This window comes from Amblyraja radiata, chromosome 2 (genome assembly GCF_010909765.2).
Source record: "Amblyraja radiata isolate CabotCenter1 chromosome 2, sAmbRad1.1.pri, whole genome shotgun sequence".
NCBI classification, from domain to species: domain Eukaryota; kingdom Metazoa; phylum Chordata; class Chondrichthyes; order Rajiformes; family Rajidae; genus Amblyraja; species Amblyraja radiata.
The window spans coordinates 90,048,115-90,074,244 of record NC_045957.1 but is presented as its reverse complement, the minus strand read 5'-3'; the positions used below and the strand labels follow the sequence as shown (position 1 = coordinate 90,074,244).

The 26,130-nt window shown below is 43.5% G+C and overlaps 1 protein-coding gene across 1 annotated transcript in view; it reads left to right on the top strand.

Annotated features, from left to right (window-relative positions):
• adcy1 (adenylate cyclase 1) overlaps nt 1–21,119 on the top strand; it is a 225,420-nt gene extending 204,301 nt beyond the window's left edge. Inside the window, exons 18-20 of the mRNA XM_033050221.1 lie at nt 12,692–12,806; nt 15,879–16,003; nt 19,385–21,119. Coding sequence (XP_032906112.1) covers nt 12,692–12,806; nt 15,879–16,003; nt 19,385–19,708 — 564 coding nt within the window. The 3' untranslated portion in view covers nt 19,709–21,119. The remainder of the gene's footprint in view (nt 1–12,691; nt 12,807–15,878; nt 16,004–19,384) is intronic.
• Nucleotides 21,120–26,130: the final 5,011 nt, after the last annotated feature.

The following is a 26,130-nucleotide window of genomic DNA, read 5'->3' as shown; positions in this document are numbered from 1 at the left end:
TGATGGTCTACATCCCAGGGTACTTAAGGAAGTGGCTCTCTAAATCGTGGAGACATTAGTGATAATTTTCCAATGCTCTACAGATTCCGGAGCAGTTCCTGTGGATTGAAGGGTAGCTAATGTTATCCCACTTTTTAAGAAAGGCGGGAGAGAGAAAAAGGATAGGTGATGTTTCAGGTTGTGACCCTTCAGTTGTAAACAGGTTTTTCTTTGAGCCAGTATAGTTTGCTGCCGTTGGTTGGGCCACACTTACAGAATCGTGCTTTGTTCTGAAATGCTCATTACAAAAGGGAGCTGGATATAATGGAGTACTAAAAATAATTACCAGGATGTTGTCAGAACTATGAATATATAACTGTTGGCAAGGTCACACAGGCTGTGTTTTAAAAATTTACAAAGATTTACAAAGATAATCCGAATGTAGTCTTTAAAATTATGAAAGGTTTAATCGGTTAGATGTAGTAATAATGTTACCATTTTAGGGGAAGGCTCATAAAAAGAAAATGGTTTTAAGGGATGGTGAGAATGTGGAATTCGCTCGTAAATAATAATTGCAAGTAATTCTCACTAACACATAACAGGGAGACTTGAATAATACATGAGAGAGAACAAAACAAAAGGGAATGTTAACATGAATGTAATGTTGGAAGAGGATTGTTTGGATGATAAAGTTTGACTTGTGCCTTTTACACCTCTTACAGAAAACCTATTCCTGAACTGTAAAATTCTACATTAGATATAGTTCTTAGGGCGAACGGAATCAAGGGATATGGGGTGAAAACATGAATGGGTTACTGATTTTAGATGATCAGCCCTAATCATATTGAATGGCCTACTCCTGCACCTATGTTCTATGTTTTTATGTTTCTACATTGAAATTAATATTTGCCTTATATTTAGAACTAGACACTAGTGAGAAGTGCATTAGCAAAGGAAATTGGTGCAACAATAAATATTTGACTTCAAACTCCCTGAGTGTACAATCCTAGTATAAAAAGCTCTGCAGCTGAGTGCTCTGCCAAAGTATCTGAAAAATAAGGAGGTACACAAAATTGCTGGGGAAACTCAGCGGGTGCAGCAGCATCTATGGAGCGAAGGAAATAGGCGACGTTTCGGGCCGAAACCCTTCTTCAGAATTTAAATAAGGAGGTTCTGTGAGCTTCCTGAATCTAGGAGGTGCCCATGCTATGATGTCTTCACATTAATTTATATTTTATCCTGACAAACTAGGCCTATCACCACACTTGATACAAATTTTAATAAGACAGGCACCGTGGTGCAACTGCAGAGCTGCTGCCTTACAACACCAGACTCCTGGGTTCAATCCTGACTACGGGTGCTGTCTGTACGGAGTTTGTGCATTCCGTCTGTGACCACTGGGTTTTCTCTCGGTGCTCTGGTTTCCTCCCACAATCCAAAGTCGTACTGGTTTGCAGGGTAATTTACTTCAGTAAATTTGTAAATTGTCTCTATTGTGTAGGATAGTGCTAGTGTACGTGGTGATTGCTGGTCGGCACGGACCCGGTGCACTGAAGGGCCTGTTTCCATGGTGTGTCTTTGAAGTCTAATATCTAAAGGGCAAGCCAATAATGGAAATAAGAATGTTGATAAAGTGATTATATCTAGACTTAGGATGGGATCAATAGTTATTTTATTCATTTATGTGATGTGAGATAAACTGGTAAATTCTGTAATTAATATTCTTTCCTCATTGATTAAAATGAACCATGACGATCCTCATAAGTAACTTGACACAGTCATAAAGAAATGTGATCAAGAAGGAACTGCAGATGCTGGAAAATCGAAGGTACATAAAAATGCTGGAGAAACTCAGCGGGTGCAGCAGCATCTATGGAGCGAAGGAAATAGGTGACGTTTCGGGCCAAAACCCTTCTTCAGACTGAAGAAGGGTTTCGGCCCGAAACGTCACCTATTTCCTTCACTCCATAGATGCTGCTGCACCCGCTGAGTTTCTCCAGCATTTTTGTGTACCTATAAAGAAATGTGATATGTTTCAAAATCAGATGATCTGTGGTTTGAAGGGGAATTAAGAAGTGAGGGGATAACCATGTTATTGCAGCTCAAAGTGGTAGAGGGTATGCATTTCAGGAGCAATTGGGTGATTCCCTGCAGTGTGTTTTATAGATGGTACTCCTTCATTTGCATGCACATACACAACCTACCAGAAAACATTTGGGACAGATTGGGGTGAAGCCACCACCACCCAAAGAGTCGGATGAAAGGTCCCAATATGAAATGTCGCCGATCCATGTCCGCCAGAGATGCTGCCTGACCCGCTGAGTTACCCCAGCACTTTGTGCTTCACTTAAAATTCCAGCATTCACAGATCCTTGTGTCTCCCAAAAATATTTCCATGCTCGCTGTATCTCATTTACCCAGATCACAGCCTACTTCTTGACATTCTGCTACATTCTGAGGGACTCAAGCCAGGAATATATCTGAGCCCTCTGGGCCTGCGGGACTGGTAACTTGAACTATATTGTTAACATCGCTCAAAGCTGCAGTGGGAGATATAAGTAAATATTTGATTCAGCTGTGACACTCCTCTGCTTGAATAGACTCAAGCCTCACTTAACAAACTGAATTAATACTCTCGATATACACTTGTGTACGATACTGAAAGAATTATTTGCACTGCCAATTGCTGCCTTTCAGATGAAACATCAGATTGCTAACATAACAGAGATAAAATCTCTCCATTATTGAAGAATAACAGTGGAGTTATAATAGTTTTGTAGTTAATATTTATCCTTTGGTCAATATTATCAAATCAAATTATGTATCACTTGCTTGAAGCATGTTTGCATGGTAAACAATAGTGATTATATTTCAAAAGCAATTATTAGCTTTGACATCCTGAAGACGTCAAAGAAATTTATAAAAATAAAAATTCCTCCTTTGATCTAGATAGTATAACTTCTTACATTTTCATCTCTTCAGAGACAAATGCCTGAAGGCAAACAATTAGCCCCCAAGTCTAAAGGCGAAAAAAGAAATGATTCGCATTTTGAAAGAGCCTTCTGTTTTTTTATGGCATTTCACACTCAACTGACCAGATCTATTTTGTTGGTGTTGTTTGTTGAAAAATGCCTTTGTTCCTCTTCAATTTACTCATTATAAAATCATGCCATGGAATTTATAATGTTAAGTTAGACAGCTGGAGACCTTAATTTAATATCTGGACATTTTTTTTAGTATAATACTACTGCCTAGTCAGTAGTTGTTCCTGAGCTTGTGAGGCTTCAGTTCACAGCCTTTTGACATGTTCAGTTTGCGATCTTTTGTGGGCGGCAAAGCTGATAGAGCTGCTTCCTCGCTGCACCAGAGGCCCAGGTTCAAGCATCATCTTAGGTGCTGACTGTGTGGAGTTTGCACATTCTCCCTATGACAGCTTGGGTTTCATCCAGTTTCTCCTCTCATATCCCAAAGATGTGGGCCCATAGGTTAATTGGCCTATCCCTGCAATTAGAGGTAATTTTACCATGGATGAGAAAGTGAGAGTTAGTGTGAATAGCTGATTGATGGCCAGCATGATTTGGTGGACATGGATCTTTTTCCATGCTGTATCTCTTTAAAAAAAAAAAAAGACTAAAACAAGGCCAATGTATTGAAATATAACACATTTTAGAGGTTAATCCTACAAAACAAATAATAATTTGTTGTCCAAACAAATATTTATTCAAACCTAACAAAAAAGTAAACATTTATAAAACAAACACAAATAGAATATTGCAAATGTATAATTGTTAATTAAGATTCTGATTCAAGAGAATTGACAGATTGAAGAAGAAACATTTCTTGCTGTTCTTCAAACTGTGCCTGTCTCTTATCTACAAATGACATCCAACACTGAAGATTCTTTGATGCTGACTTAGCATAAAACAGAAATCTTGTCTACACAGAGGGTGGTAGTTATATGGAGCGAGATGCCAGAGCAAATAGTTGAGACAGGTGCAATAACAACATTTAAAATATATTTGGTCAGGTAAATGGATAGCAAAGGTTGAGAGGGATATGAGCCAAATGCAGGAAAATGGGACTGGCTGGATGGGACATCTTGGTTGGTATGAGGGAGTTGGGCAAAGAGAAGGTACAGAGACAAGATGGAGTTACAGATGGAGCAGCAGGACACCAGAAGCCTGTGGCAGGGGCTACGGATTGTAACCAACTACCGGAGCACCCCTCCCTCATCCGCAAGTGCCGGCACCTCCCTAGCTGATGATCTGAACTCCTTTTACGCTCGTTTCGAGATGGGCAACACCACTCCAGGTCTGCCGACTATCGACAATACCGCCAGCGGGCTGGCTACCGAAGCTGAAGGGAGGAATGTGCACACATTCTCGCTGTCCGAGCACGACGTGAGGAGGGCTCTGACACGGGTGAACACGAGAAAAGCTGCAGGCCCCGATGGCATCGCGGGGCGAGTACTCAAGTCCTGTGCTACGCAGCTAGCTCTAGTGCTCACTACATTATTCAACCTCTCCCTGGACAAGTCCGTGGTCCCTGCCTGCTTCAAAAAATCCATCATTGTACCGGTACCAAAAAATGCCTCCGCAGCCTGTCTGAATGACTACCGTCCGGTGGCCCTTACCTCGGTAGTCATGAAATGCTTTGAGAGGCGGGTGAAGAAACACATCTGCGCCTTCCTTCCTCGGAACATGGACCCGTTGCAGTTCGCATACTGTCCGAACAGATCCACGGACGATGCGGTCTCCCAGGTTTTGCACACCGCTCTCTCCCATCTGGACAGCCAGAAGGGGGGCTACGTGAGGATGCTGTTCATAGACTACAGTTCAGCCTTCAACACAATAGTCCCCACCAGACTGGCCGGGAAGCTAATGGAATTGGGGCTCAACACCTCCCTGTGTGCCTGGGTCCTGGACTTTCTCACCGCCAGGCCCCAGGTAGTCAAGATGGGAGGAAATACATCGAAGTCCCTCACCCTGAGCACAGGATCGCCCCAGGGTTGCGTCCTCAGCCCCCTATTGTACTCCCTGTACACACATGACTGTGTGGCTAGGTTCAGCTCCAACTCAATAATTAAGTTTGCTGATGACACTGTGGTGGTGGGCCTGATCTCAGACAACGACGAGAAGGCCTACCGGGAGGAAGTGGCTGGTCTAGCACTCTGGTGCCAGGATAACAGCCTCCTCTTGAACATCAAAAAAACGAAGGAGCTGATCATGGACTTTAGGAGGGCACATCATCCGAGGACGTACACTCCATTTGGATAAATGGGGATCCTGTGGATAGGGTGAACTGTTTTAAATATCTGGAAGTCCACATCTCCGAGGATATGACATGGGCATCACACTCCTCAGCACTCGTGAGTAAGGCAAGGCAGCGCCTTTACCACCTCAGGCAATTGAGGAAATTCAGAGTGTCTCTGAGGATCCTCCAGTGCTTCTACGCAGCGACGGTGGAAAGCATCTTGTCCGGGAACATTACCATCTGGTTTGGGAATTGCTCTGCCAAGGACAAGAAGGCTCTGCAGAGAGTAGTGCGTTCGGCCAAACGCACTATGGGAACTTCACTTGCCCCCCTGCAGGAACTATACATCAGGAGGTGCAACTCCAGAGCCAACAATATCATGAGAGACCCCTTCCACCCTTGCAATGGACTGTTCCAGCTGCTACGGTCAGGCAAACGCCTCCGTTGCCATGCGGTGAGAACGGAGAGGTTGAGAAGGAGTTTCTTCCCAGAGGCCATTCGGACTGTAAACGCCTATCTCACCAGGGACTAACTCTACTGAACGTTTTTCCTTCCATTATTTATTATGTAAAAGAATATGTGTGTTATGATTGTGTTTATAGTTTGTTTGGTTGTTTGGTTGTTTGTCTTTTGCACAAAAGTCCGCGAGCATTGCCACTTTCATTTCACTGCACATCTCGTATGTGTATGTGACAAATAAACTTGACTTGACTTGACTTGGCCTAAAGGCCTGTTTCCATACTGTATATTATTATTATTTTGCATAGTAACCATTGCAGACAAAGAGGGTGTTCGTCACCCTCTCCATATTATCCTCGAGTTAGTTTCAAAGCCAGGAGAGAATTCGGAGATAATTTGGGCATCATTCTTATTGGTGCAGCGGAAAAATCAGGTATAAATCAGACAAAGGATGGGTGAACCACTTTTAGTGAAACACATTTATTTTTAATACAGCAATTTGTCCTTACGGCTCCAGGTCTTTGGTTTCTATTCATTTATTTTTCATTGATAATGCCTCAATTTTTTCAGAACACCAGAGAAGTTCAGCATGTCACCAATGACTCTTACAAACTTCTACAGATGCACCATACAAAGTGTCCTATTGGGTTGCAACACAGTGAGTAGGAAGGGACTGCAGATGCTGGTTTATACCGAGGATAGACACACAATAGTGGAGTAATTACGTGGAAGATAGACACAAAAAGCTGGAGTAACTCAGCGGGACAGGGAGCATCTCTGAAGGGAAGGAATGGGTGACGCTTCGGGTCGAGATCCTTGTTCAGACTGGTTAGGGATAAGGGAAACGAGAGATATAGATGGTGATGTGGCGAGATAAAGAACATTGAATGAAAGATATGTCTGTGGAATTCTCTGCCTCAGAGGGCGGTGGAGGCAGGTTCGCTGGATGCTTTCAAGAGAGAGCTAGATAGGGCTCTTAAAAATAGCGGTCAGGAGATATGGGGAGAAGGCAGGAACGGGGTACTGATTGGGGATGATCAGCCATGATCACATTGAATGGCGGTGCTGGCTCGAAGGGCCAAATGGCCTTCTCCTGCACCTATTGTCTATTGTCTATTGTCTATTGATATGCAAAAAGGTAACAATGATAAAGGAAACAGGCCATTGTTAGCTGTTTGTTGGGTGAAAACGAGAACCTAGTGTAACTTGGGTGGGGGAGGGATAGAGAGAGAGGGAATGCCAACACCACCTGAAGTTATTATGGGGAACAAGGAAATTGCAGATGAGTTGAACGGTTAATTTGGATCCGTCTTCACTAAGGAAGACACAAACAATGTCACTGGTGCACTAGTGGCCAGAGGATCTAGGGTGACGGAGGAACTGAAGGAAATTCACATTAAGCAGGAAATGGTGTTGGATAGACTGATGGGACTGAAGGCTGATAAATCCCCAGGGCCTGATGGTCTGCATCCCAGGGTAATTAAGGAAGTGGCTCTAGAAATCCTGGATGCATTGATGATCATTTTCCAATGTTCTATAGATTCAGGATCAGTTCCTGTGGATTGGAGGGTAGCTAATGTTATCCCACTTTTTAAGAAAGGTGGGAGAGAGAAAACAAGGAGTTATAGACCAGTTAGCCTGACACCGGTGGTGGGGAAGCTGCTGGTGTCAATTATAAAAGATGAAATAGCAGCACAATTGGATAACAGTAGCAGGATCGGTCCGAGTCAGCATGGATTTACGAAGGCGAAATCATGCTTTATTAATCTACTGTAATTTTTTGAGGATGTAACAAGGAAAATGGACAAGGGAGAGCCAGTGGATGTAGTGTACCTGGGCTTTCAGAAAGCATTTGAATAGGTCCCACATAGGAGATTAGAAGGCAAAATTAGAGCACATGGTATTGCGGGTAGGATACTGACATGGATAGAAAATTAGTTGGCAGACAGGAAACAAAGAGTAGGGATTAACGCGTCCCTTTCAGAATGGCAGGCAGTGACTAGTGGGGTACCACAATGCTTAGTGCTGGGACTGCAGCTATTGTCGCAGCGGCCTCTGCAGTCCATCTGTCTTTTTATTATTTTTTGTCTCGTTTCAATGTAGTTTTTCTTTTTTTTTGATGGGGTATGTGTGTGTGGGGGCGGGGGGGTGTGGGGGGGTGGGGAAACTTTTTAAATCTTTCCCCTGCACGGAGAACCCGACCTTTTCTCTGTCGGGTCTCCGTTGTCGTTGGGGCTGAGCAACGTGGAGCGGCCTCCAACCGGAACGACCTGGGACTCCAGATGCGGAGCTGCGGACTTACCCACCATCGCGGAGCTGGCCGAGTTCGGAATGGGTGGCGCTGTGGTGGCGCTCGGCTGCGACCCGACCCCTGGAGATCTGGAGGCTCCAGCCGCAGGTCTGGTGGACAGAAACACGGGGAGCCCGCGGGTCCCTGCTGGGAGACCGCTTTTCGGGGCTTCCGCAACGGCGACTTCTCCCGCCCGAGTTGCGGGGTCGAAGAGTACCTGGAGCAGGGACACTTACCATCGCCCGGCATGGCTTTAAATGGCTGCGGGACTTTGCTAGCGCCCGCCGGGGGCTCCAACAACAAGACCCGGAGCGCGGCCTTGCATCACCCGGCGCGGCATTAATGGCCGCGGGACAATTACCATCGCCCGCCGGGGGCTTTGACTCTGACATCGAGAGGGGAATGGGGAGTGCAGCGGAGAGATAAGTTTTTGCCTTCCATCACAGCGAGGAGGAGATGCGCTGTGATGGATATCTGTGTAAATTGTGTTGTGTCTTGGGTCTTTTTCTTGTGTGTATGACTGCAGAAACAACATTTCATTTGAACCTCTATGAGGTTATGACAAATAAAATTGTATTGTATTGTATTGTATTAATGATTTAGGTGAAGGGATTAAAAGTAACAGATGACACAAAGCTGGGTGGCAATGTGAACTGTGAGGATGAAGCTATGAGGATGCAGGGTAACTTGGACAGGTTGGGTGTGGGCAGATGCATGGCAGATGCAGTTTAATGTGGATTAATGTGACGTTGTCCACATTAGTGGCAAAAACAGGAAGGTAGATTATTATCTGAATGATGTCAAGTTGAATAAAAGGGGAAGTACAACGAGATCTGGGGGTCCTTGTTCATCAGTCACTGAAAGTAAGCATGCAGGTACAGCAGGCAGTGAAGAAAACAAATGGTATGTTGGCCTTCATAACAAGAGGAGTTGAGTATAGGAACAAGGAGGTCCTTCTGCAGTTGTACAGGACCCTAGTGCGACCACACCTGGAGTATTGTGTGCAGTTTTGGTCTCCAAATTCTTCCTATTGAGGGAGTGCAGCGTAGGTTCACGAGGTTAATTCCTGGGATGGCGGGACTGTCATATGTTGATAGAATGGAGCGGCTGGGTTTGTATACTCTGGAATTTAGAAGGATGAGAGGGGATCTTATTGAAACATATAAGATTATTAATTGGACACACTAGACACAGGAAACATGTTCCCAATGTTGGGGGAATCCAGAACCAGGTGCCACAGTTTAAGAATAATGGGTAAGCCATTTAGAACTGAGATGAGGGAAAAACCTTTTCACCCAGAGGGTTGTGAATCTGTGGAATTCTCTGCCTCAGAAGGCAGTGGAGACCAATTCACTGTATGCTTTCAAGAGAGAGTTGGATAGAGATCTTAAAGATAGCGGAGTCAGGGGATATGGGTGAAAAGGCAGGAATGGGATACTGTGTGGATGATCTGCCTTTATCACAGTGAATGGTGGTGCTGGCTCGAAGGGCTGAATGGCCTATTCCTGCACCTACTGTCTATTGTCTATTGTCTATAGAGAAATCAATATCCATACCAATGGGCTGTAAGCTGTCCAAGCGAAATACGTGATGCTGTACCTCCAATTTGCGTTTAGTCTCACTCTGACAATGACTAGGACAGAAAGGTCCGTGTGGGAATGGGAAGAAGAATTAAAGTATTTAGCAACCGGGAGGTCAGGTAGGTTCAGGCGGACTGAGCAAAGGTGTTCAGTGAAACGATCACCCAGTCCACGTTTGGTCAGCTGATGTATAAGAGTCCACATTTTGAAGAGCGGATTCAGTAGATGAGGTTGTAGTTGGTGCAATTGAACCTCTGTCGGGGTCCCTGGACAGAGTTGAGTGAGGAGGTATAGGGACAGGTGTTGCACTTCTGCGGTTGCAGGGGAATGTACCTGGGGAGGGAGTGGTTTGGGTGGGAAGGGATGAGTTAATCAGGGAGTTGTGGAGAGAACGGTCTCTGCAGAAGGAGAAAGGGGAGGAGTTGGGAAAATGTGACGAGTGTTGGGATCCCGTTGGGGGTGGTGAAAATTTTAGAGGATTATGTGTTTTATGCAACAACTGATGGGGTGAAAGGTAAGGACTAGGGGGACTCTGTCTGTTGCGACTCGGGAAAGGGGGAGCAAAGGCGGAGCTGCAGGGTACTGAGGAGGCACGAGTGAGGGCCTCATCTTTGATGGGAGAGGGGAACCTCCGTTCCCTAAAAAATGAGGATATCTCGGATGTCCTGGTATGGAACACCTCATCTTGGGCGCAGATGCGGCGTAGACTGAGGAATTGGGAGTAGGATATAGAGTCTTTGCAGGAAGCAGGGTGGGAAGAAGTGTAGTCGAGATTGTTGTGGGAGTCAGTGGGTTTGTAATCAATGTCAGTCGATAGTCTATTTCGTGTGACGGAGACCGAAAGATCAAGAAAGGGGAGGGAGGTGTTGAGGATGGTCCGAGCAAATTTGAGTGCAGGATGGAAATTGGTGGTGAAGTTGATTAAGTCAATGAGTTCTGCATGGGTGCAGGAGGTCGCCCTGATGCTGTCATCAATGTAACGGAGATAGAGCTTGAGGATAGGACCAGTGTACGCCTGGAACAGGGATTGTTCAATGCACCCTACAAAGTGGCACGCATAGCTGGGGCCCATGTGGATGCCCATAGCTACGCCCTGGATTATGAGGAAATGGGAGGAGTCAAAGGAGAAGTTGTTGAGGGTGAGGACCAGCAAATTACCAGTGACTATGCGAAATAGAGTGTTAATAGAAGGAAATTGGATGGTTCTGCAATCGAGGAAGAAACAGAGGGTTTTAAGACCTTCCTGGTGGGGGATGGAGGTGTAGAGTGACTGAATGTCCATAGTAAAGATGAAAGAGTGGGGGCTTGGAAAGCAGTAGTCATTAAAGAACGGGTCAGTCAGCATCTTTGGAGAAAAGGAAAAGGCAATGATTCGGGTCAGAAGCCTTTTTCAAGCTTGAGTTGCACCACAGCTTGGTTAGGCAATAGCTCTGTCTACAACCACAAGAAACTGCAGAGTTAGAGATGTAGCCCAGTCCATCACAGATAAAACCCCTCTATAAACTCGATCCCCTCGCAACTACATCTTCACCATGCTGCCTCGGGGAAACAGCTAATGTAATCAAGAACCATCTTCACCAAAGTTCTCTCTTCTCCCTTTGGATCGAATATTCAAAAGCTTGAATGCAGTTCAACTATATTAAGGAAGATAATTTTGCCTCTGTTGTCAGACTACTGAATGTTCCTCCATTAAGATAAAGTGTAGCACTAATCTTCCAACCTACTTCATTGCAGATGTTACAATTTTATTTTACCTGCACTTTGAATAAATGTGATATCACATTTGGATGGTGGCAAGAACAGGAAGGCAAATTATTATCTGAATGGTGTCGATTAGGAGAAGGGGGGGGGTGAAATAAGATCTGGGTGTGCTTGTACATCAGTCACTGAAAGTAAGCATGCAGGTACAGCTGGCAGTGAAGAAAGCTAATGGCATGTTGGCTTTCATTGCAAGAGGATTTGAGTTTAGGAGCAAGGAGGTCCTACTGCAATTGTACAGGGCCCTGGTGAGACCACTCCTGGAGTATTGTGTGCAATTTTGGTCTTCTAATTTGAGGAAGAACATTATTCCTATTGAGGGAGTGCAGCATAAGTTCACCAAGTTGATTCCAGGAATGACGGGACTGATGAAAGAATGGGTCGACTGGGCTTGTATTCACTGGAATTTAGAAGGATGAGAGGGATTCTTTTAGAAACATATAAAATTCTTAGAGGATTGGACAGGGTAGATGCAGGGGAAAAAATCCCGATGTTGGGGGGTCCAGAACCAGGGGGTCACAGTTTAACAATAAGGGGTAGGCCATTTAGGACTGAATTGAGAAAAAAACTTTTCACCTAGAGAGTTGTGAATCTGTGGAATTCTCTGCCACAGAAGGCAGTGGAGCCCAATTCACTGGATGTTTTTCAAGAGAGAGTTAGAGTTAACTCTTAGGGCTAAGGGAATCAATGGATATAAGGAAAAAGCCGGAACGGGGCACTGAGTTTTGGATGATCAGCCATGATCATATTGAATGGCGGTGATGGCTCAAAGGGCCGAATGGCCTACTCCTGCACCTATTTTCTATGTTTATATGTTTCCTATGTTTCTCTGTAACAGAAATGTTATAATGCTGAAACACCATATGCTGCATTCTTGTATTTTTCTCTTTGCACTATCAGTTGTATTTCTGTATGGCTTGATTATACTCATCTATAGTGTGATTTAACACAAAATGCTGCACTGAAACAAGGTTGTTCACTGTATCTCAGTACTCATGATAATAATAAACCAATATAGGTGTAATTCATTGTTTATCTCTAATTCCCCTTGAGAAGTTAGTATTGAGCCATTGTCATTAACCAATGCCATGCTCTGGTGAAGGTGCTCACACAGTGCTGATGGGAACGAGATTTTGTTCTCGCCCCAATAATGAAGGATGATGTGCCACTTGGAGGGAAGCTTGCAGGTGATAATGTTCCCATGTCCTTGTGTTTTAAAGTTGTAGAGATTACATGTTCGGGGACATCGTTGCAGAAATAATAGTTCATGCCACATACAATGTACCTAGATGTAAATGCCTGATAATATATTGCGACCTATTTAAACATTGATCACTTTTAATAACATTTCCTCATCTTTTTTAAACTGCAGGCAAAACGATCAATTTATGCACATCTGAGTACTCTGGCAGAATTTGCAATAGAAATGTTTGATGTTCTGGATGAAATCAATTACCAGTCATACAATGACTTTGTCTTGAGAGTTGGTAAGTAGCTGACTTGTTACTACTTTTGGTTATGTTGCGTTCTAGTAATGGCCCCCGTCTCACGGTGCGAGTCCACCCATGAGTGATCTCGAATTTAAAACAAATCAAACTCGTGGTAATCACATAGAATTACCGTAGCGGGAACGTCGGAACTCGTAACACTAACGGCAGGTACTCGGGAAACTTGTTAACTCGTGAAAATCTTTCAACATGATGAAAGATTTCCACGAGTCAAATTTACTTTTGAAGTAAAAATTTTAAACTTTTAAACTCGTTGTATGACCGTAGTAGCCCGTGAGTTTACCGTAGTGACTCGTGAGTCTACCGTGGGCACTCTTCAACTCAGCGGGACAGGCAGCATCTCTGGAGAGGAGGAATGGGTGACGAGATGACGTTTGTGGTGCTTCACTTCACAAAAATTGTGCTGCTTCACTTTTTGTCAACTAGCATCTGCCCTTTCTTGTGTATGACTTTATTTGTATCCATGGCAGTTGATTGTCGCTCCCTTCAGTTTCCCAGGGGGTCGGGACGGGGGTCGGGACGGGGGTCGGGACAGGGGGGGGGGGAAAGTTGCTTGACAGCATATGGTGACAACAAGCAGGAAGGGTCTTTGCAGATGAATTGCTGGTGAATCCTTTCAGGCTGACAGGTAGCATGGTGTAAATTTCTCTCTGTTCATAGTATTACGTGATCTTTAGCTGCCTTTTATGTGTGTAGTTTGGGCCAGAGAATAGTTGGGAGCAACATTGAAGATGGAAAAGCAATGAGGGAAGAGGGCAAGATATGCCAAGGAGGCCACAACTAGAGTGGGCCTTCTGTTAGTTCAAACTTTGTAGAGACAGCAAACCTGGGTCTCTGGCATTGTAAGGCCGCAACTCTACTGCTGAACCACTGTGCTGCCCCCTTTAATCTGGAGAAGAGCGCTTAAAGCTTTTGCCTACTTTTCTGGCTTCACCAGAGTGCAAGGTGCCACAGATAATCAAATCATGGAATCATACAGCATGAAAATTGCTACAGTGTCTGCACTGATCATCAAGAAGATAGACAAAAATGCTGGTGTAAATCAACGGGACAGGAAGCATCTCTGAAGAGAAGGAATGGGTGACATTTCGGATCGAGATCTTTCTTCAGACTGAAAGTCACGGGAAAGGGAAACGAGAGATGATGATAATAGAACAAATGAATGAAAGATATGCAAAAAAGTAACAATGATAAAGGAAAAAGGTTATTGTTAGCAGTAGCCATGTGAGAACGAAAAGCTGGTGTGACTTGGGTGGGGGAGGGATGAAGTAACCCCTGCATTCCTGACCTTTTGTTCTGGGTTTAAGCCTGCACATCCTGGTCGGTTGTAAGACCAGCCTAACACAAGGCTGATACACCTGGCGACACAGCCAGGTGCTGAGGTGTTTGGCCGCTGAACTCGAGTGCAAGAGAGTTACCACCAACGCCATGCCTATCAATGCCCAGATAACATTCCCACAAATACCATCCATCATCCGGGAAGGAGAGAAACGGAGGAATAACCCCTCGCCTCTCAACTCATGCCCACTGAATGCAGCCAGGGACTGGGAAATGCGTGTTGACCTAGGCCAGAGGCTTTCGTTCCCAGTTGAAATCGCAGTTACCAACCTACGACCAGACCTCGTTCTCTGGTCCAACTCCTGTCGGCGTGTTTACATCATTGAGCTGATGGTCCCATGGTAGAAGGTGGTGGACGAGGCTTATGAAAGGAAAAAGCTTCGATATTCAAACCTTGCAGCAGAGGCAGAGGAGAGAGGTTGGAGAGTAAGGGTGTGTCCAGTGGAGGTGGGGTGCAGGGGCTTTGTAGCCAGTTCCAGCGCAAGGCTCCTGAGGGAAGTAGGAGTCAAAGGGCAGGCACAAAGGAGGGCAATAAAAAAACTTGCCAATGCCGCCGAACGGAGCAGTCACTGGCTGTGGCTGAAGAGGAAAGATGTTGTCTGGGCTGCCACGTGACCATCTAGGAGCTAAAATAAGACACACCCAGGTCTGATCAACCTGCTGTGGGCCTGCCTCGACTGAGGGTGTGTTGTGATGAAAGGCCAAAAAACCCAGTGACGTTGAGGTACACAACTGAAGATGTGTCTGATTGTTAGCAAATTCACCTAGTGGTCATAACCAAGAATGTCAATTGTAGTGAAATCTTAGGGATTGTAACACCCAGTCCTACTAATCAATCTGACCTTTGGGTTTGATCCTGACCTCTGATGCTGTCTGGGTGGAGTTTGCACATTCTTCCTGTAACCTTACGCTTTCCCTGGGTGCTTTGTTCCCTCCCACAACTCAAAAACATATGGTATTGTGCAGGGAGTGGAAGCAAAAGTGGGGTAACATTGAACTAGTGTGAATGGGTGATCTATGGCTAGCGTGGGCTTGGTGAGCCAAAGGACCTATACCATGCTGTATCTTTCAATTAACCTACACAGTGACTTTGAAATATGGGTGAAACTGGAGTACCCAGTGAAAATCCGGAGCACCCATAGAAATACCCACATAGTCACAAAAAGGTCATAAGGATCAGGCCTTGATTGCCACTGGTTTATCAGAAGGATGGAGAAACATCAATCCTCAGTGCTTTTCAATGCCAGCCTCTTGAATGCTCCTCCTCTGTTAAACATTTGAACCATCACCAAATCCTTTCTTGCAATCAGTTTTGTTAGGTGATGTTGAAATATGCCAACAGCATTATTTGAAGTGAAGTATGATTAATCAGTTTATTTTTGCAGTTGCTGTTATTCGGTTTCTGTTTTGTCAGAGTGAGAGTCTCAATGGATCCCATAATGTTTTGGATTGTGCCTAGCCAATTGGAAAGAATGGGCCTGAAGCTCAGTTTGCTTTTCCCATTGTAGAATTTTTAAGTATGTTTATTATAAATTGAAGTGAACATTTTGGCCAAGGATAATATTATGTTAAAAGAACATTTTTCAACAATCCGATATTGAATGATCTATTTTCACTTGCTCCTTTCCTTTGATTTAAATATGTTTTTCTTACTGTTTGTAAGACTAACGGCAAGGATCAATGTTGAAATCACTTTTTTTTTTCTTTATTTAGGAATAAATGTTGGGCCTGTTGTGGCGGGTGTGATTGGGGCAAGAAGACCACAGTACGATATATGGGGAAACACTGTTAATGTTGCCAGCAGAATGGATAGCACTGGAGTTCAAGGCAAAATACAAGTTAGTAAATTGCGCTATTAGAATAATCGAACAAATTCAGACCTCAACAAACTGTAATTTATTGACAGATGGTTTATACATTTTTACTCAATAAATCATTATTTATTTTATCCCAGATCTATAAGAAGATAAGAAATGGGAACATAATTAACCTATCTGATACCTTGAGTTTGGTTTGCCATTCAATATGATCATGGCTGGTGCATGCCTCATCCACTTTCCTACCCAATGCGCTCAATTCCTTAAGTGCCAAAAAGTCTACCAACCTCATCCATGGACATATGCAATGACTGAGCCCCTGTGGCCCCTGGGGTAAAAGGTTCCAACTCTCTACATAAAAAAAATCCCCTCACCTCACATTCTGAGAATATGCTCTTTACCTCTTGAATCCAGAGATGAAGGAAGATCTTCTCCTATTCATTCTGTTGACCTCTTTCGGAGAGTTTTGATTGTCTCAATGGGGTCCACATCATCCAAACACCAGTATGTGCAAGCCAAGGTTACTGAATCTCCTTTATAGGACCACCCTCTCACTACAGGATGTTTTTGTTATGTTCGCTTATTTTCATCTCTCAATTTGTTAAAAATCGACACTATATACTATGGCTGCTCCAACTTGCAATCGTATATATTGCTGGAATTATTTGAAGAAGTAAATAGCAGGACAAAGGCGAGTCAATAGATGTTGTATACCTAGATTTTCAGAAAGCATTTGATAAGGTGCCACACGGGAGGCTGCTAAAGATGATGAGATCCCTTGGTATCAAAGGGCGGATAGCCGGTTGCCTGGATGGCAGAAGGCAAAGAGTGGCAATAAAGGGGGCTTTTTCTGGTTGGCTGCCAGTGACTAGTGGAATCCTGCAGAGCTCGGTGCTGGGGCCACTGCTCTGTTCATGATTTGGATGGGGATTGAAGGCTTTGTGGTCATGTTTGCAGATGATATGAAAAAAGGTGGAGGGGCAGGTAGTGTAGAGAAAGCAGGGGCTCTGCAGAAGGACAAGGACAGGTTGAGAGAGTGGTCAGAGAAGTGGGAGATGGAATATATTTTATCAAACTGTGGAGTCATGCATTTTGGTAGTAGGAATAATGGTGTAGATTATTTTCTAAATGGGGAGAGAATCCAGAGATTGAAGGCGCAAAGAGACTTGGGAGTGTTAGTGCAGGATTCCCAAAAAGTTAATCTGCAAGTCGAATCAGTAGTAAATAAAGCAAAAAACATTTTCTAGAGGGCTTATATACAAAAACAGGGGTGTAATGCTGAGGTGATGGTCAGGTCGCATTTGGAATATTGGGAGTAATTTTGGGCACCATATCTGAGGAAGGATGTGCTGGCTTTGAAGAAAGTCCAGAGGAGGTTTACAAGAATGATCCCAGGAATGTGGAGGTTAACATATGATGAGCGTTTGACAGCACTGGGCCTGTATTTGCTGGAGTTTAGAAGAATTAGGGGGGATCTCATTGAAACATACAGAATAGTGAAAGGCTTGGATAGAGTGGATGTGGAGAGGATGTTTCCACTAGTGGGAGAGTCTAGGACCAGATGTCATAGCCTCAGAATTAAAGGATGTTATTTTAGGAAGGAGATGAGGAGGAATTTCTTTAGTCAGAGGGTGGTGAATCTGTGGAATCCTTTGCCACAGAAGGCTGTGGAGGCTGTCAGTGGATATATTTAAGGCAAAGATAGATAGATTCTTGATTAGTACAGATCTCAGAGGTTATGGGGAGAAGGCAGGAGAATGGGGTTAGGAGGGAGAGATAGATCAACCATGATTGTATGGCGAAGTAGACTTGATGGGCAGAAAGGCCTAATTCTACTCCTATCACTTATGATCTTATGATATCAGAAAATAAAGTTATACATGCAGACTAATTTGTTATGCAATGAACTACAGATGCTGGAATATTGATCAAAACACACTGCTGGAGCAGCCCATCAGTCAGGCAGCATCTGTGGAGGGAATGGATGGATTAAGTTTCAGGATGGGACACTTCTTCATGCTGATAGTGACAGTGGGAGAAAACTGGAAAAGAGAGGTTGGGGGTGGGATAAAGTAATTTGTTGCTAGCCCTGATTTGTCCTGATTTTTTCTTCAGTACCTAAATTCAAGTCATCATTAACTCTATGCATTAACTTATTTCAAATCTGGTGAGTTTATTTAAGATATTTAGGGAATCAAAGTAGATACAGTAAATGCAAGAATAGTGAAACAGGTCAATTAAGCCAAATGGTCGACTTCTATTTCTATTTACGTAATTTAAAATGTATTTGTTTCTGAAATAAGTGCCAGGCTGCAATGCTCTCCCCACTGCAACATATGTTTGTGGAGTTATTTAAAATTCCTTGCTCCACTGCCTACATACCAGCACCCCCGCAATACCTCCATAAAATGCCTATCCAGCAGCATCTTACAGATGCACTAGGACTTCCCTGGCCTGTTTTTAAAGATTCCTTTTCCAGTTTACCACAGAAAGGCATAGTTCATTGTTGAATGGAGTTGAAGATCCAAGGGGGAATTACGGAATTCTCCATTGTGTTGTCTTGGGATTTTAAGAGGTCCCGCTGGCTGAGTTGGTGGCTGCAGAGACAGTGCGGACGATTGAGAGGTTGAGATGTTTGGGTATGTAGGTAGTGCAGACACCAAGTTTAATTAATGACACAGAAGGTACAAGCAAAAATGGAATATGCTCGCAGTGATGAGACAGCATTAGGCATTAAGAGATAGAAGCAGGAGAAGGCCACTTGGTTCCAGGAGCTGGTTCCATCATTTAATAAGATCATGGCTGATCAAAATTTCCTCAACTCCATTTTCCCAATTTATCCCCATAAATAGTGATTCCCTTACAGATTACCATTCTCTCTCAATTTTGAATGTATTTAAGCATTCAGTTTCCATAGCTTTCCAAGGAAAAGGAATTACCTTTCTCTTCCTAAACCCTGAAAAAGCATCCAAGTTGGAACTATTCAGAAGTTATGTGTTAAAAATCCTGTATGTACAGTACCTCCTCCATCGTAGGTAACAAAAGTTAATGGACTAAGAAAGGTAATTCTCTTTCTTCCCCTGAGAACAGTAGGCCAATCACCAGAACCCTTCCAAATGCAATATCAGCTTCAGGCCGCAAAGCCTTTCGTGCCTCTCGCATTTCTGCAGTGTCTCAGTAATGAACCTCACTGGATGATAGGCCTCCATTTTGCATCTGGGCAAAGCATCTGAACCCATATATATATATGGCAGGGTTAGTTCAAATCTCAGCAAATGCCTGCAGCAACCCCCTGGCAAGAGTGCACCATGTGTCTGTGGCAAATTAACTGATTGTAGGTGTTTGAGTTCTCGGAGTAAAGGTGATGATGTGCTAATAGTCTGTTTAATAACCAATCTCCAGGTAACAGAAGATGTCCACCGAATACTCAATAAGTGTAATTATGAGTTTATCTGTCGCGGCAAAGTCAGTGTGAAAGGAAAAGGAGAAATGCTGACATACTTCCTTGAAGGGAAACCGAATACTAATCCACAAGCAAGCTCAACAAACATAGGGAGAAAAGCGTTCTCATGTGGAAGGGCAAAACTGGGGACCAGCTGCCCTTCCGTGTCGTCAGTGGCCAGCTTCAGAGTAAAGGCAGGACTTGGGGCACTTCAGGCGGCTACGATGCAAACAACTCAGCCTGTGCATTGTGCTCCACCCATACCTGTTGTTGAACAAGCATAGCAAATGTTGGCACAAAACCGAAGTCCGCATCGCGAGCTGTCCAAAGGGAGAAGATCAGTTAATGATCATGCAAGAAGATTCTGACGTTTGGAAGTCAGGCACAGAAGAGCGGAATGTTCTCCTGGAACGGGCACCAGAATTATATGGGTCACAAACCACAGGAATTATTGCGATTAAAACCAAAGACTGAAACTTTGGGTCTTGTGAGAAACATTGCTTGGAATGGATGGCAAATTAAGGGCTAACTATTTGTTAGAATCAGCAAAGAACTACATTTTGGACATAGTAAATTATCTTTTTAAGTAAAATAAAGAATCTTAGAAGGCTTAATAAATTATAACTAGAATTTGTATGTTATAGCATTTCTCTGCATGTTTTCTAAATGTGCACAAACATTTTACCAGATGACATTAAGTTATAAAATAACTACTTTTTACTTCGGCTGCCAATAGATGTGTCCACACATTATCAGAATATCCATTTAATATTGCCTTATTTATTTTCTGTTTCCTTTGTTTAACATTTTCAATGCCTGCCTTTTTCAAACCGTTCTCTGCAAGATTTTATGGTACGTAATCTCTGTAAATAATTTATTGATTATACAGTATGGATTGTGTATGATATTTTTTAAAAAGCACATGTCAAGTGAATATTTAATTAACTTTTATAACAAAGTTTTATTTATGTAAGCATGACTGTTAATGTGCTTTAAAAACCGGGATTCTTCTTTTGTTGACATCCACAACATATGTTCAAACCTATTAAATATCAAAGGTACAGAACTCCCAATGATTATAGATAATCTTTGCCAGAAGGTTACTGGAGCACTAACTAAATAGTGAAAGTCTTTTTCTAGCATTGTGTCCCTGTAACTATTACTCAGTAGCAATAAACTTGAGCTTTAAGAATATGTATTGAGTATTCCGTAGAGAGAAAGGGATGTTATTAAGTTCATTCTGCACTATCAACTGATATTTTCACAATCTAATCAGTGTAGGCATCATATAACAAAGACAGCAATCTGCAGGTGGGAGAAGCAGATTGGGAATTGTTAACTTTTTTCAAGCATTGTGGCCTCTGTACTTAAGTCAAATATTTTACAAACCATTAATTTTATGCTATGTCACACAACTAAAACCATTGCTACGAGTTTCATTTTTTAAGAACTGCAACTAGCTTGCTGATTTTCCATATTTAAATACGGGTCTTTTTATGTGCATATTGAATATTGTAAAATATCTTTCAGTCTCTTTTGGAACTGTAAGGATTAGCTAAAGAATCTGATATTTGTCCGACCTTTTATGTTAAAAGTGGATAATATTCATTGAAATGTTAAATGTGAATGTAAATTTCTAATTATAACTTTTTATACTGAGTGTTTGCACTATTATAATTTCCTTTGGGTCGAATGAAAAAGTAAAAAAAAATTTAAAAACTTCTTCCCCATGTGTGAGCATTTGTAAGATGTACTGTGGTGTCTTCAATTAAGCTTGCAATGCGAAAGGATTTATAGGAAGATTTAATTCACTTTTGCTTCAAAATTTGAATTATTTGGAAAATCAACATTTTTTTCCCCCAGCTCGTTTAGAGATACAGGTCCTTCAATCCATCGAGATTTTGACTGCCTACCCTATCTACGCTTCTCATAGTTGTGTATATTTCAATCAGGTTTCCCCTCAGCCTCTGGTGTTCCAAAGAAAACAATCCTAATTTACACTCTACTGCTATCACGTATGACAGGCATTATTAACAAGTGTTGTCACTGTAGATGGAGGATCCGTTGTATAGGTGTTTAACAAACAATTGTGGAATTTTGACAGAAAACTTCAAACCTCTTTACATCAATCTATGTAAAACACGCTCGCAGTTGTTTGAAAAGTGACACCGCTTCTACAATTAAATATTGTGGAGCGAGAAATTTGTCTCCGTAACACCCAAACTTTATGAGAACTGTTTTCAGATCAAAAGAATGTGTTTAGCCCATGTACATGTTTTTGTTGTCCATTATGCATGCTGTCAGTCACATTGGAGAAGATAGTAATGCATGCGTGCCTAACATCTAAAGGGGTAGCACAGTGGTAGAATTGCTGCCTTAGAGCGCCAGAGTCCCGGATTCTGACTACAGGTACTGTCTCTTTGTTCTCACTCTAAAGGGCCTGTCCCACGGGCATGCGACTCCATGCGGCAAGCGCGACCTAAAGGGCCGGTCCCGCCAGCATGCGCCTGCTTTCTATGGTGCATCTGTGGAAGTTGGTGAGAGTTGTAGGGGACAAGCCAAACTTCCTTAGCCTGCTCAGGAAGTAGAGGCTTTGGTGTGCCGCCTTGGTCGTTGCTTCAATATGGGTGATCCAGGAAAGGAATTATATTTCCTCAATATCCAAGGCTTCATTCTGCAGCAGTTTACTGTGCTGACCGGGCCGCAAATGCAAATCAAAGGGTGGCTGCACAGTAACATGGGCTGTCCCCTGATATCATGGTTGATGACTCTAATACACATGAGCATAGAGTACATGGTGGCACAGTGGCACAACTGATCGAGCTGCTGCCTCACGATACCAGAGACCCAGGTTCGATCCTGACCTTGGGTGCTGGCCGTGTAGAGTTGCATGCTCTCCACGTGACCACGTGGATTTCCTCTGGGTGCTCCAATTTCATCCCAAATCATGCCGGTTTGTAGATTAATTGGCCTCCATAAAATTGCCTTGAATATTTAGGGAGTGGATGAGAAAGTGGAGTTGCGTTGTTGGGTCTAAGGGCTTGTTTTTATGCTGTCTCCAAATACTGAAAACTATTTTAAAAAAAGTGCAGAAAATGTGGTGGATCAGGAAACTGGAGGGATTACACAGATCTGAAGTGACCGAGCAACAGAGAGAATCTGCAATACACACCAAGTGGGGTTGCAAGGTTCATCATGGTCTGCTGCACAATACTGCTGTTATCAGTGGGTTTACCTCACCACTAGCCATGTGACCTTCAGCTCAGGAGGTTTCATCAAATGGTAGCAGGAATAGCACATCATGCCCTGCAAACCTGGTCTTCCCTTCAAGGAGATCATGGTTGACCTTGTGCATTGCCCACCTTCTCCATGAGTCTCTGCTTCCTCTGATTCCCTTACTGTCCAAAAATCAATTTACCTCAGCCTTGCATATAGAAGGTGTATCCTCAAGTCAAGTCATGTCAAGAGAGTTTATTGTCATGTGTCCCAGATAGGACAATACAATTCTTGCTTGCTGCAGCACAACAGAATATTGTAGGCATAAATACAGATCAGATCAGATCAGTGTGACCATATACCATAGAATATATAAATATATAAATACACACATAAATAATAGGCTGTTATAGTTCAGAGTTTGTTTGAAGTTGTGTTTAATAGTCTGATGGCTGTGTGGAAGAAGCTGTTCCTGAATCTGGATGTTGCAGATTTCAGGCTCCTGTACCTTCTACCTGATGGCAGCGGAGAGATGAGTGTGTGGCCAGGATGGTGTGGGTCCTTGATGATGCTGGCAGCCTTTTTGAGGCAGTGCCTGCGATAGATCCCCTCGATGGTAGGAAGGTCAGAGCCGATGATGGACTGGGCAATGTTTACAACTTTTTGCAGCCAATGGGAAGAGAATTCCAGAGATTTACAATGCTCTTCTGGATGGAACATTTAACTCAAGTTCATCACAAATAGCCTATTGACCAAAATGTTAACATAGTTTTCTCAAGGAAACAGACTGTGAGCACTTACCCTTCAATCCCTTTCCTAATTCTATCAAACCTAGGGTGGCACAGTGACACGGTTGGTAGAGCTTAGTTTAGTTTAGGGACACAGCATGGAAACAGGCCCTTCGGCCCACCGAGTCCGCATAGATTAACGATCCCCACACATTAACACTATTTTACACACACTCGGGACATTTTACATTTATACCAAGCCAATTAATCTACAAACCTGTACGTCTATGGAGTGTGGGAGGAAACGAAAGATCTTGGAGAAAACACGCATGTTTACGGGGAGAACGTACAAACTCCGTACGGACAGCACCCATAGTCGGGATTGAACCCGGGTCCCTGGAGCTCTAAGCACTGTAAGGAAGCATCTCTATTGCTATTCCACCTTGCCACCCTCACAGTGCCAGAGACCCAGGTTCAATTCTGACCTTGGGTGCTGTCTATGTGGAATTTCCTGTGGCCGTGTGGGTTTTTTCCGGGTGCTCTAGTTTCCTCACATATCATACGGGTTTGTAAATTAATTGGCCTCTGTAATATTGCCCTAGTATGTAGGGATTGGATGCATAAGTGGGATAACATAGAACTACTGTGAACGGTTGATCCATGGTTGGCATGATACTTGGTGGACCGAAGGGCCTGATTCCATGCAGTGTCTCCATACTAAACTAAACTAAACACATATCCACAAAAGGTTGAAGAATGCAATGGGTGCTTGCCAAGCAAGCAATGCGGTGGCTGTTTCTCCTTTCACCAGCTAACGACTCTCTGATCCTTGAAGCAGCTGCAGTCTTTCAAAAACTGTAAAAACATTGCAACTCCCTTTCAACATCAACAGCAATAAGTCATTTGGAGGGGGAGTAAAACCTTTGAAAACTAACTGCCTTGTCAATGAAGTGCTAACAGGAAAATACAGTGATGTTCTGTTGTATATATAAAACAGGTAGTGAGAAATTTGTTGCTAAGACGAAGAGGATGTTGCAGCAACCTCTCCTTTGATGCAGCAAGATGGTTCATAAGTTATAGGAACAGAATTAAGCCATTCAGCCAATTCAATTCTACTTTGCCATTCAATCATGGCTGATCTACATTTACAGTGGCTGATCTATCTATTCCTCTCAAACCCAATTCTCCTGCCTTGTCCCCATAACCCCTGACACCCATACTAATCACAAATCTGTAATTCTCCGCCTTAGAAATATCCATTGACTTGGCCTCCACAGCCTTCTGTGGCAAAGAATTCCACAGATTCACCACCCTCTGACTAAAGAAATCCCTCCATCTCCTTTCTAAAGGTGCATTCTTTTATTCTGAGGCTATGACCTTTCGTTCTACACTCTCCCACGAGTAGAAACATTCTTTCCACATCCACTCTATCCAGGCCTTTCACTATTTGAATTAGTTATTGACTTCAGGAAATGTGGTGGAGGATATGCCACAATTAGCATTGTGGTGCAAAGTGGAATTGGTCGAGAGCTTGAATGTTCCTAACTGTAAATATCACCAACAATTTGTCCTGGAGAAATTGAAGCTACAGCCAAAAACACATACCATTGCCTATACTTCCTCAGGAGACTAAAAAGGTTTGGCATGTCAACAACTCTTACCGATGTCTGCAGATACACCATAGAAGTGCTGTCGGGTTGCATCACAGTTTGGGTTGGAAACTGCTGAGCAGGTCCGCACAAAAAATAGCAGAAAGTGTAGAAACAAGGAATGTAGATGCTGGTTATTACATAAAGGGACACAAACTGTTAGAGTAAAGGGCCTGTCCCACCTGGGCGTCATTTGCGCATCATTTGCACGTCCTGTATGCGACATCATTTATGCGTCACGAAGCATTGCGCCTGGTGGCGTAGGCAGTGACTTGCAGTAGCTTGCGGCGCCCCAGGATTTTGGGATTCTCAAATTCCTTGCGTGTCATCTGCGTGACGCGCAAATGACGCCCAAGTGGGACAGGCCCTTAACTCAACTGGTCAGGCAGCATCCCTGGAGCACATGGATAAGTGACATTTCTTTATCAAGACCCTTCTTCAGTCTTGTTGTGGGGGGGGGGTGGGGGGTGGAGAAGAAACCTGGAAAAGGGGAGAGGCAGAACAAAGCATGGCATGTAATAGCTCCACATAGGCGAGGGGGCGGTGATAGGAAGATGGTTGGAACAAAGGCTAGAGATAAGAAGGGGAAGAAGATGTGAGACGGGGTTCGAAGTTGCGGAATGTAAAGCCAGAGGGAGGGAATAGATGGGGGGGGGGTGGGGGGCGGTGAGTGGACAATAGACAATAGGTGCTGGAGTAGGCCATTTAGCCCTTTGAGCCGTTCAATGTGATCATGGCTGATCATCCATAATCAGTACCCTGTTCCTGCCTTCTCCCCATATCCCCTGACTCCACCATCTTTAAGAGTTCTATCTAGCACTCTCTCTTGAAAGTGTCCAGAGAACCGGCCTCCACCGCCTTCTGAGGCAGAGAATTCCACAGACTCACAACTCTCTGTGTGAAAAAGTGTTTCCTCATCTCCGTTCTAAATGGCTTACTCCATATTCTTAAACTGTGGCTCCTGGTTCTGGACTCCCCCAGCATCGGGAACATGTTTCCTGCCTCCAGCGTGTCCCAACCCTTTATAATCCTATTTGTTTCAACAAGATCTCGTCACATCCTTCTAAATTCCAGAACTGAACACAATTCTCTAAATGCAACCTCACCAACATC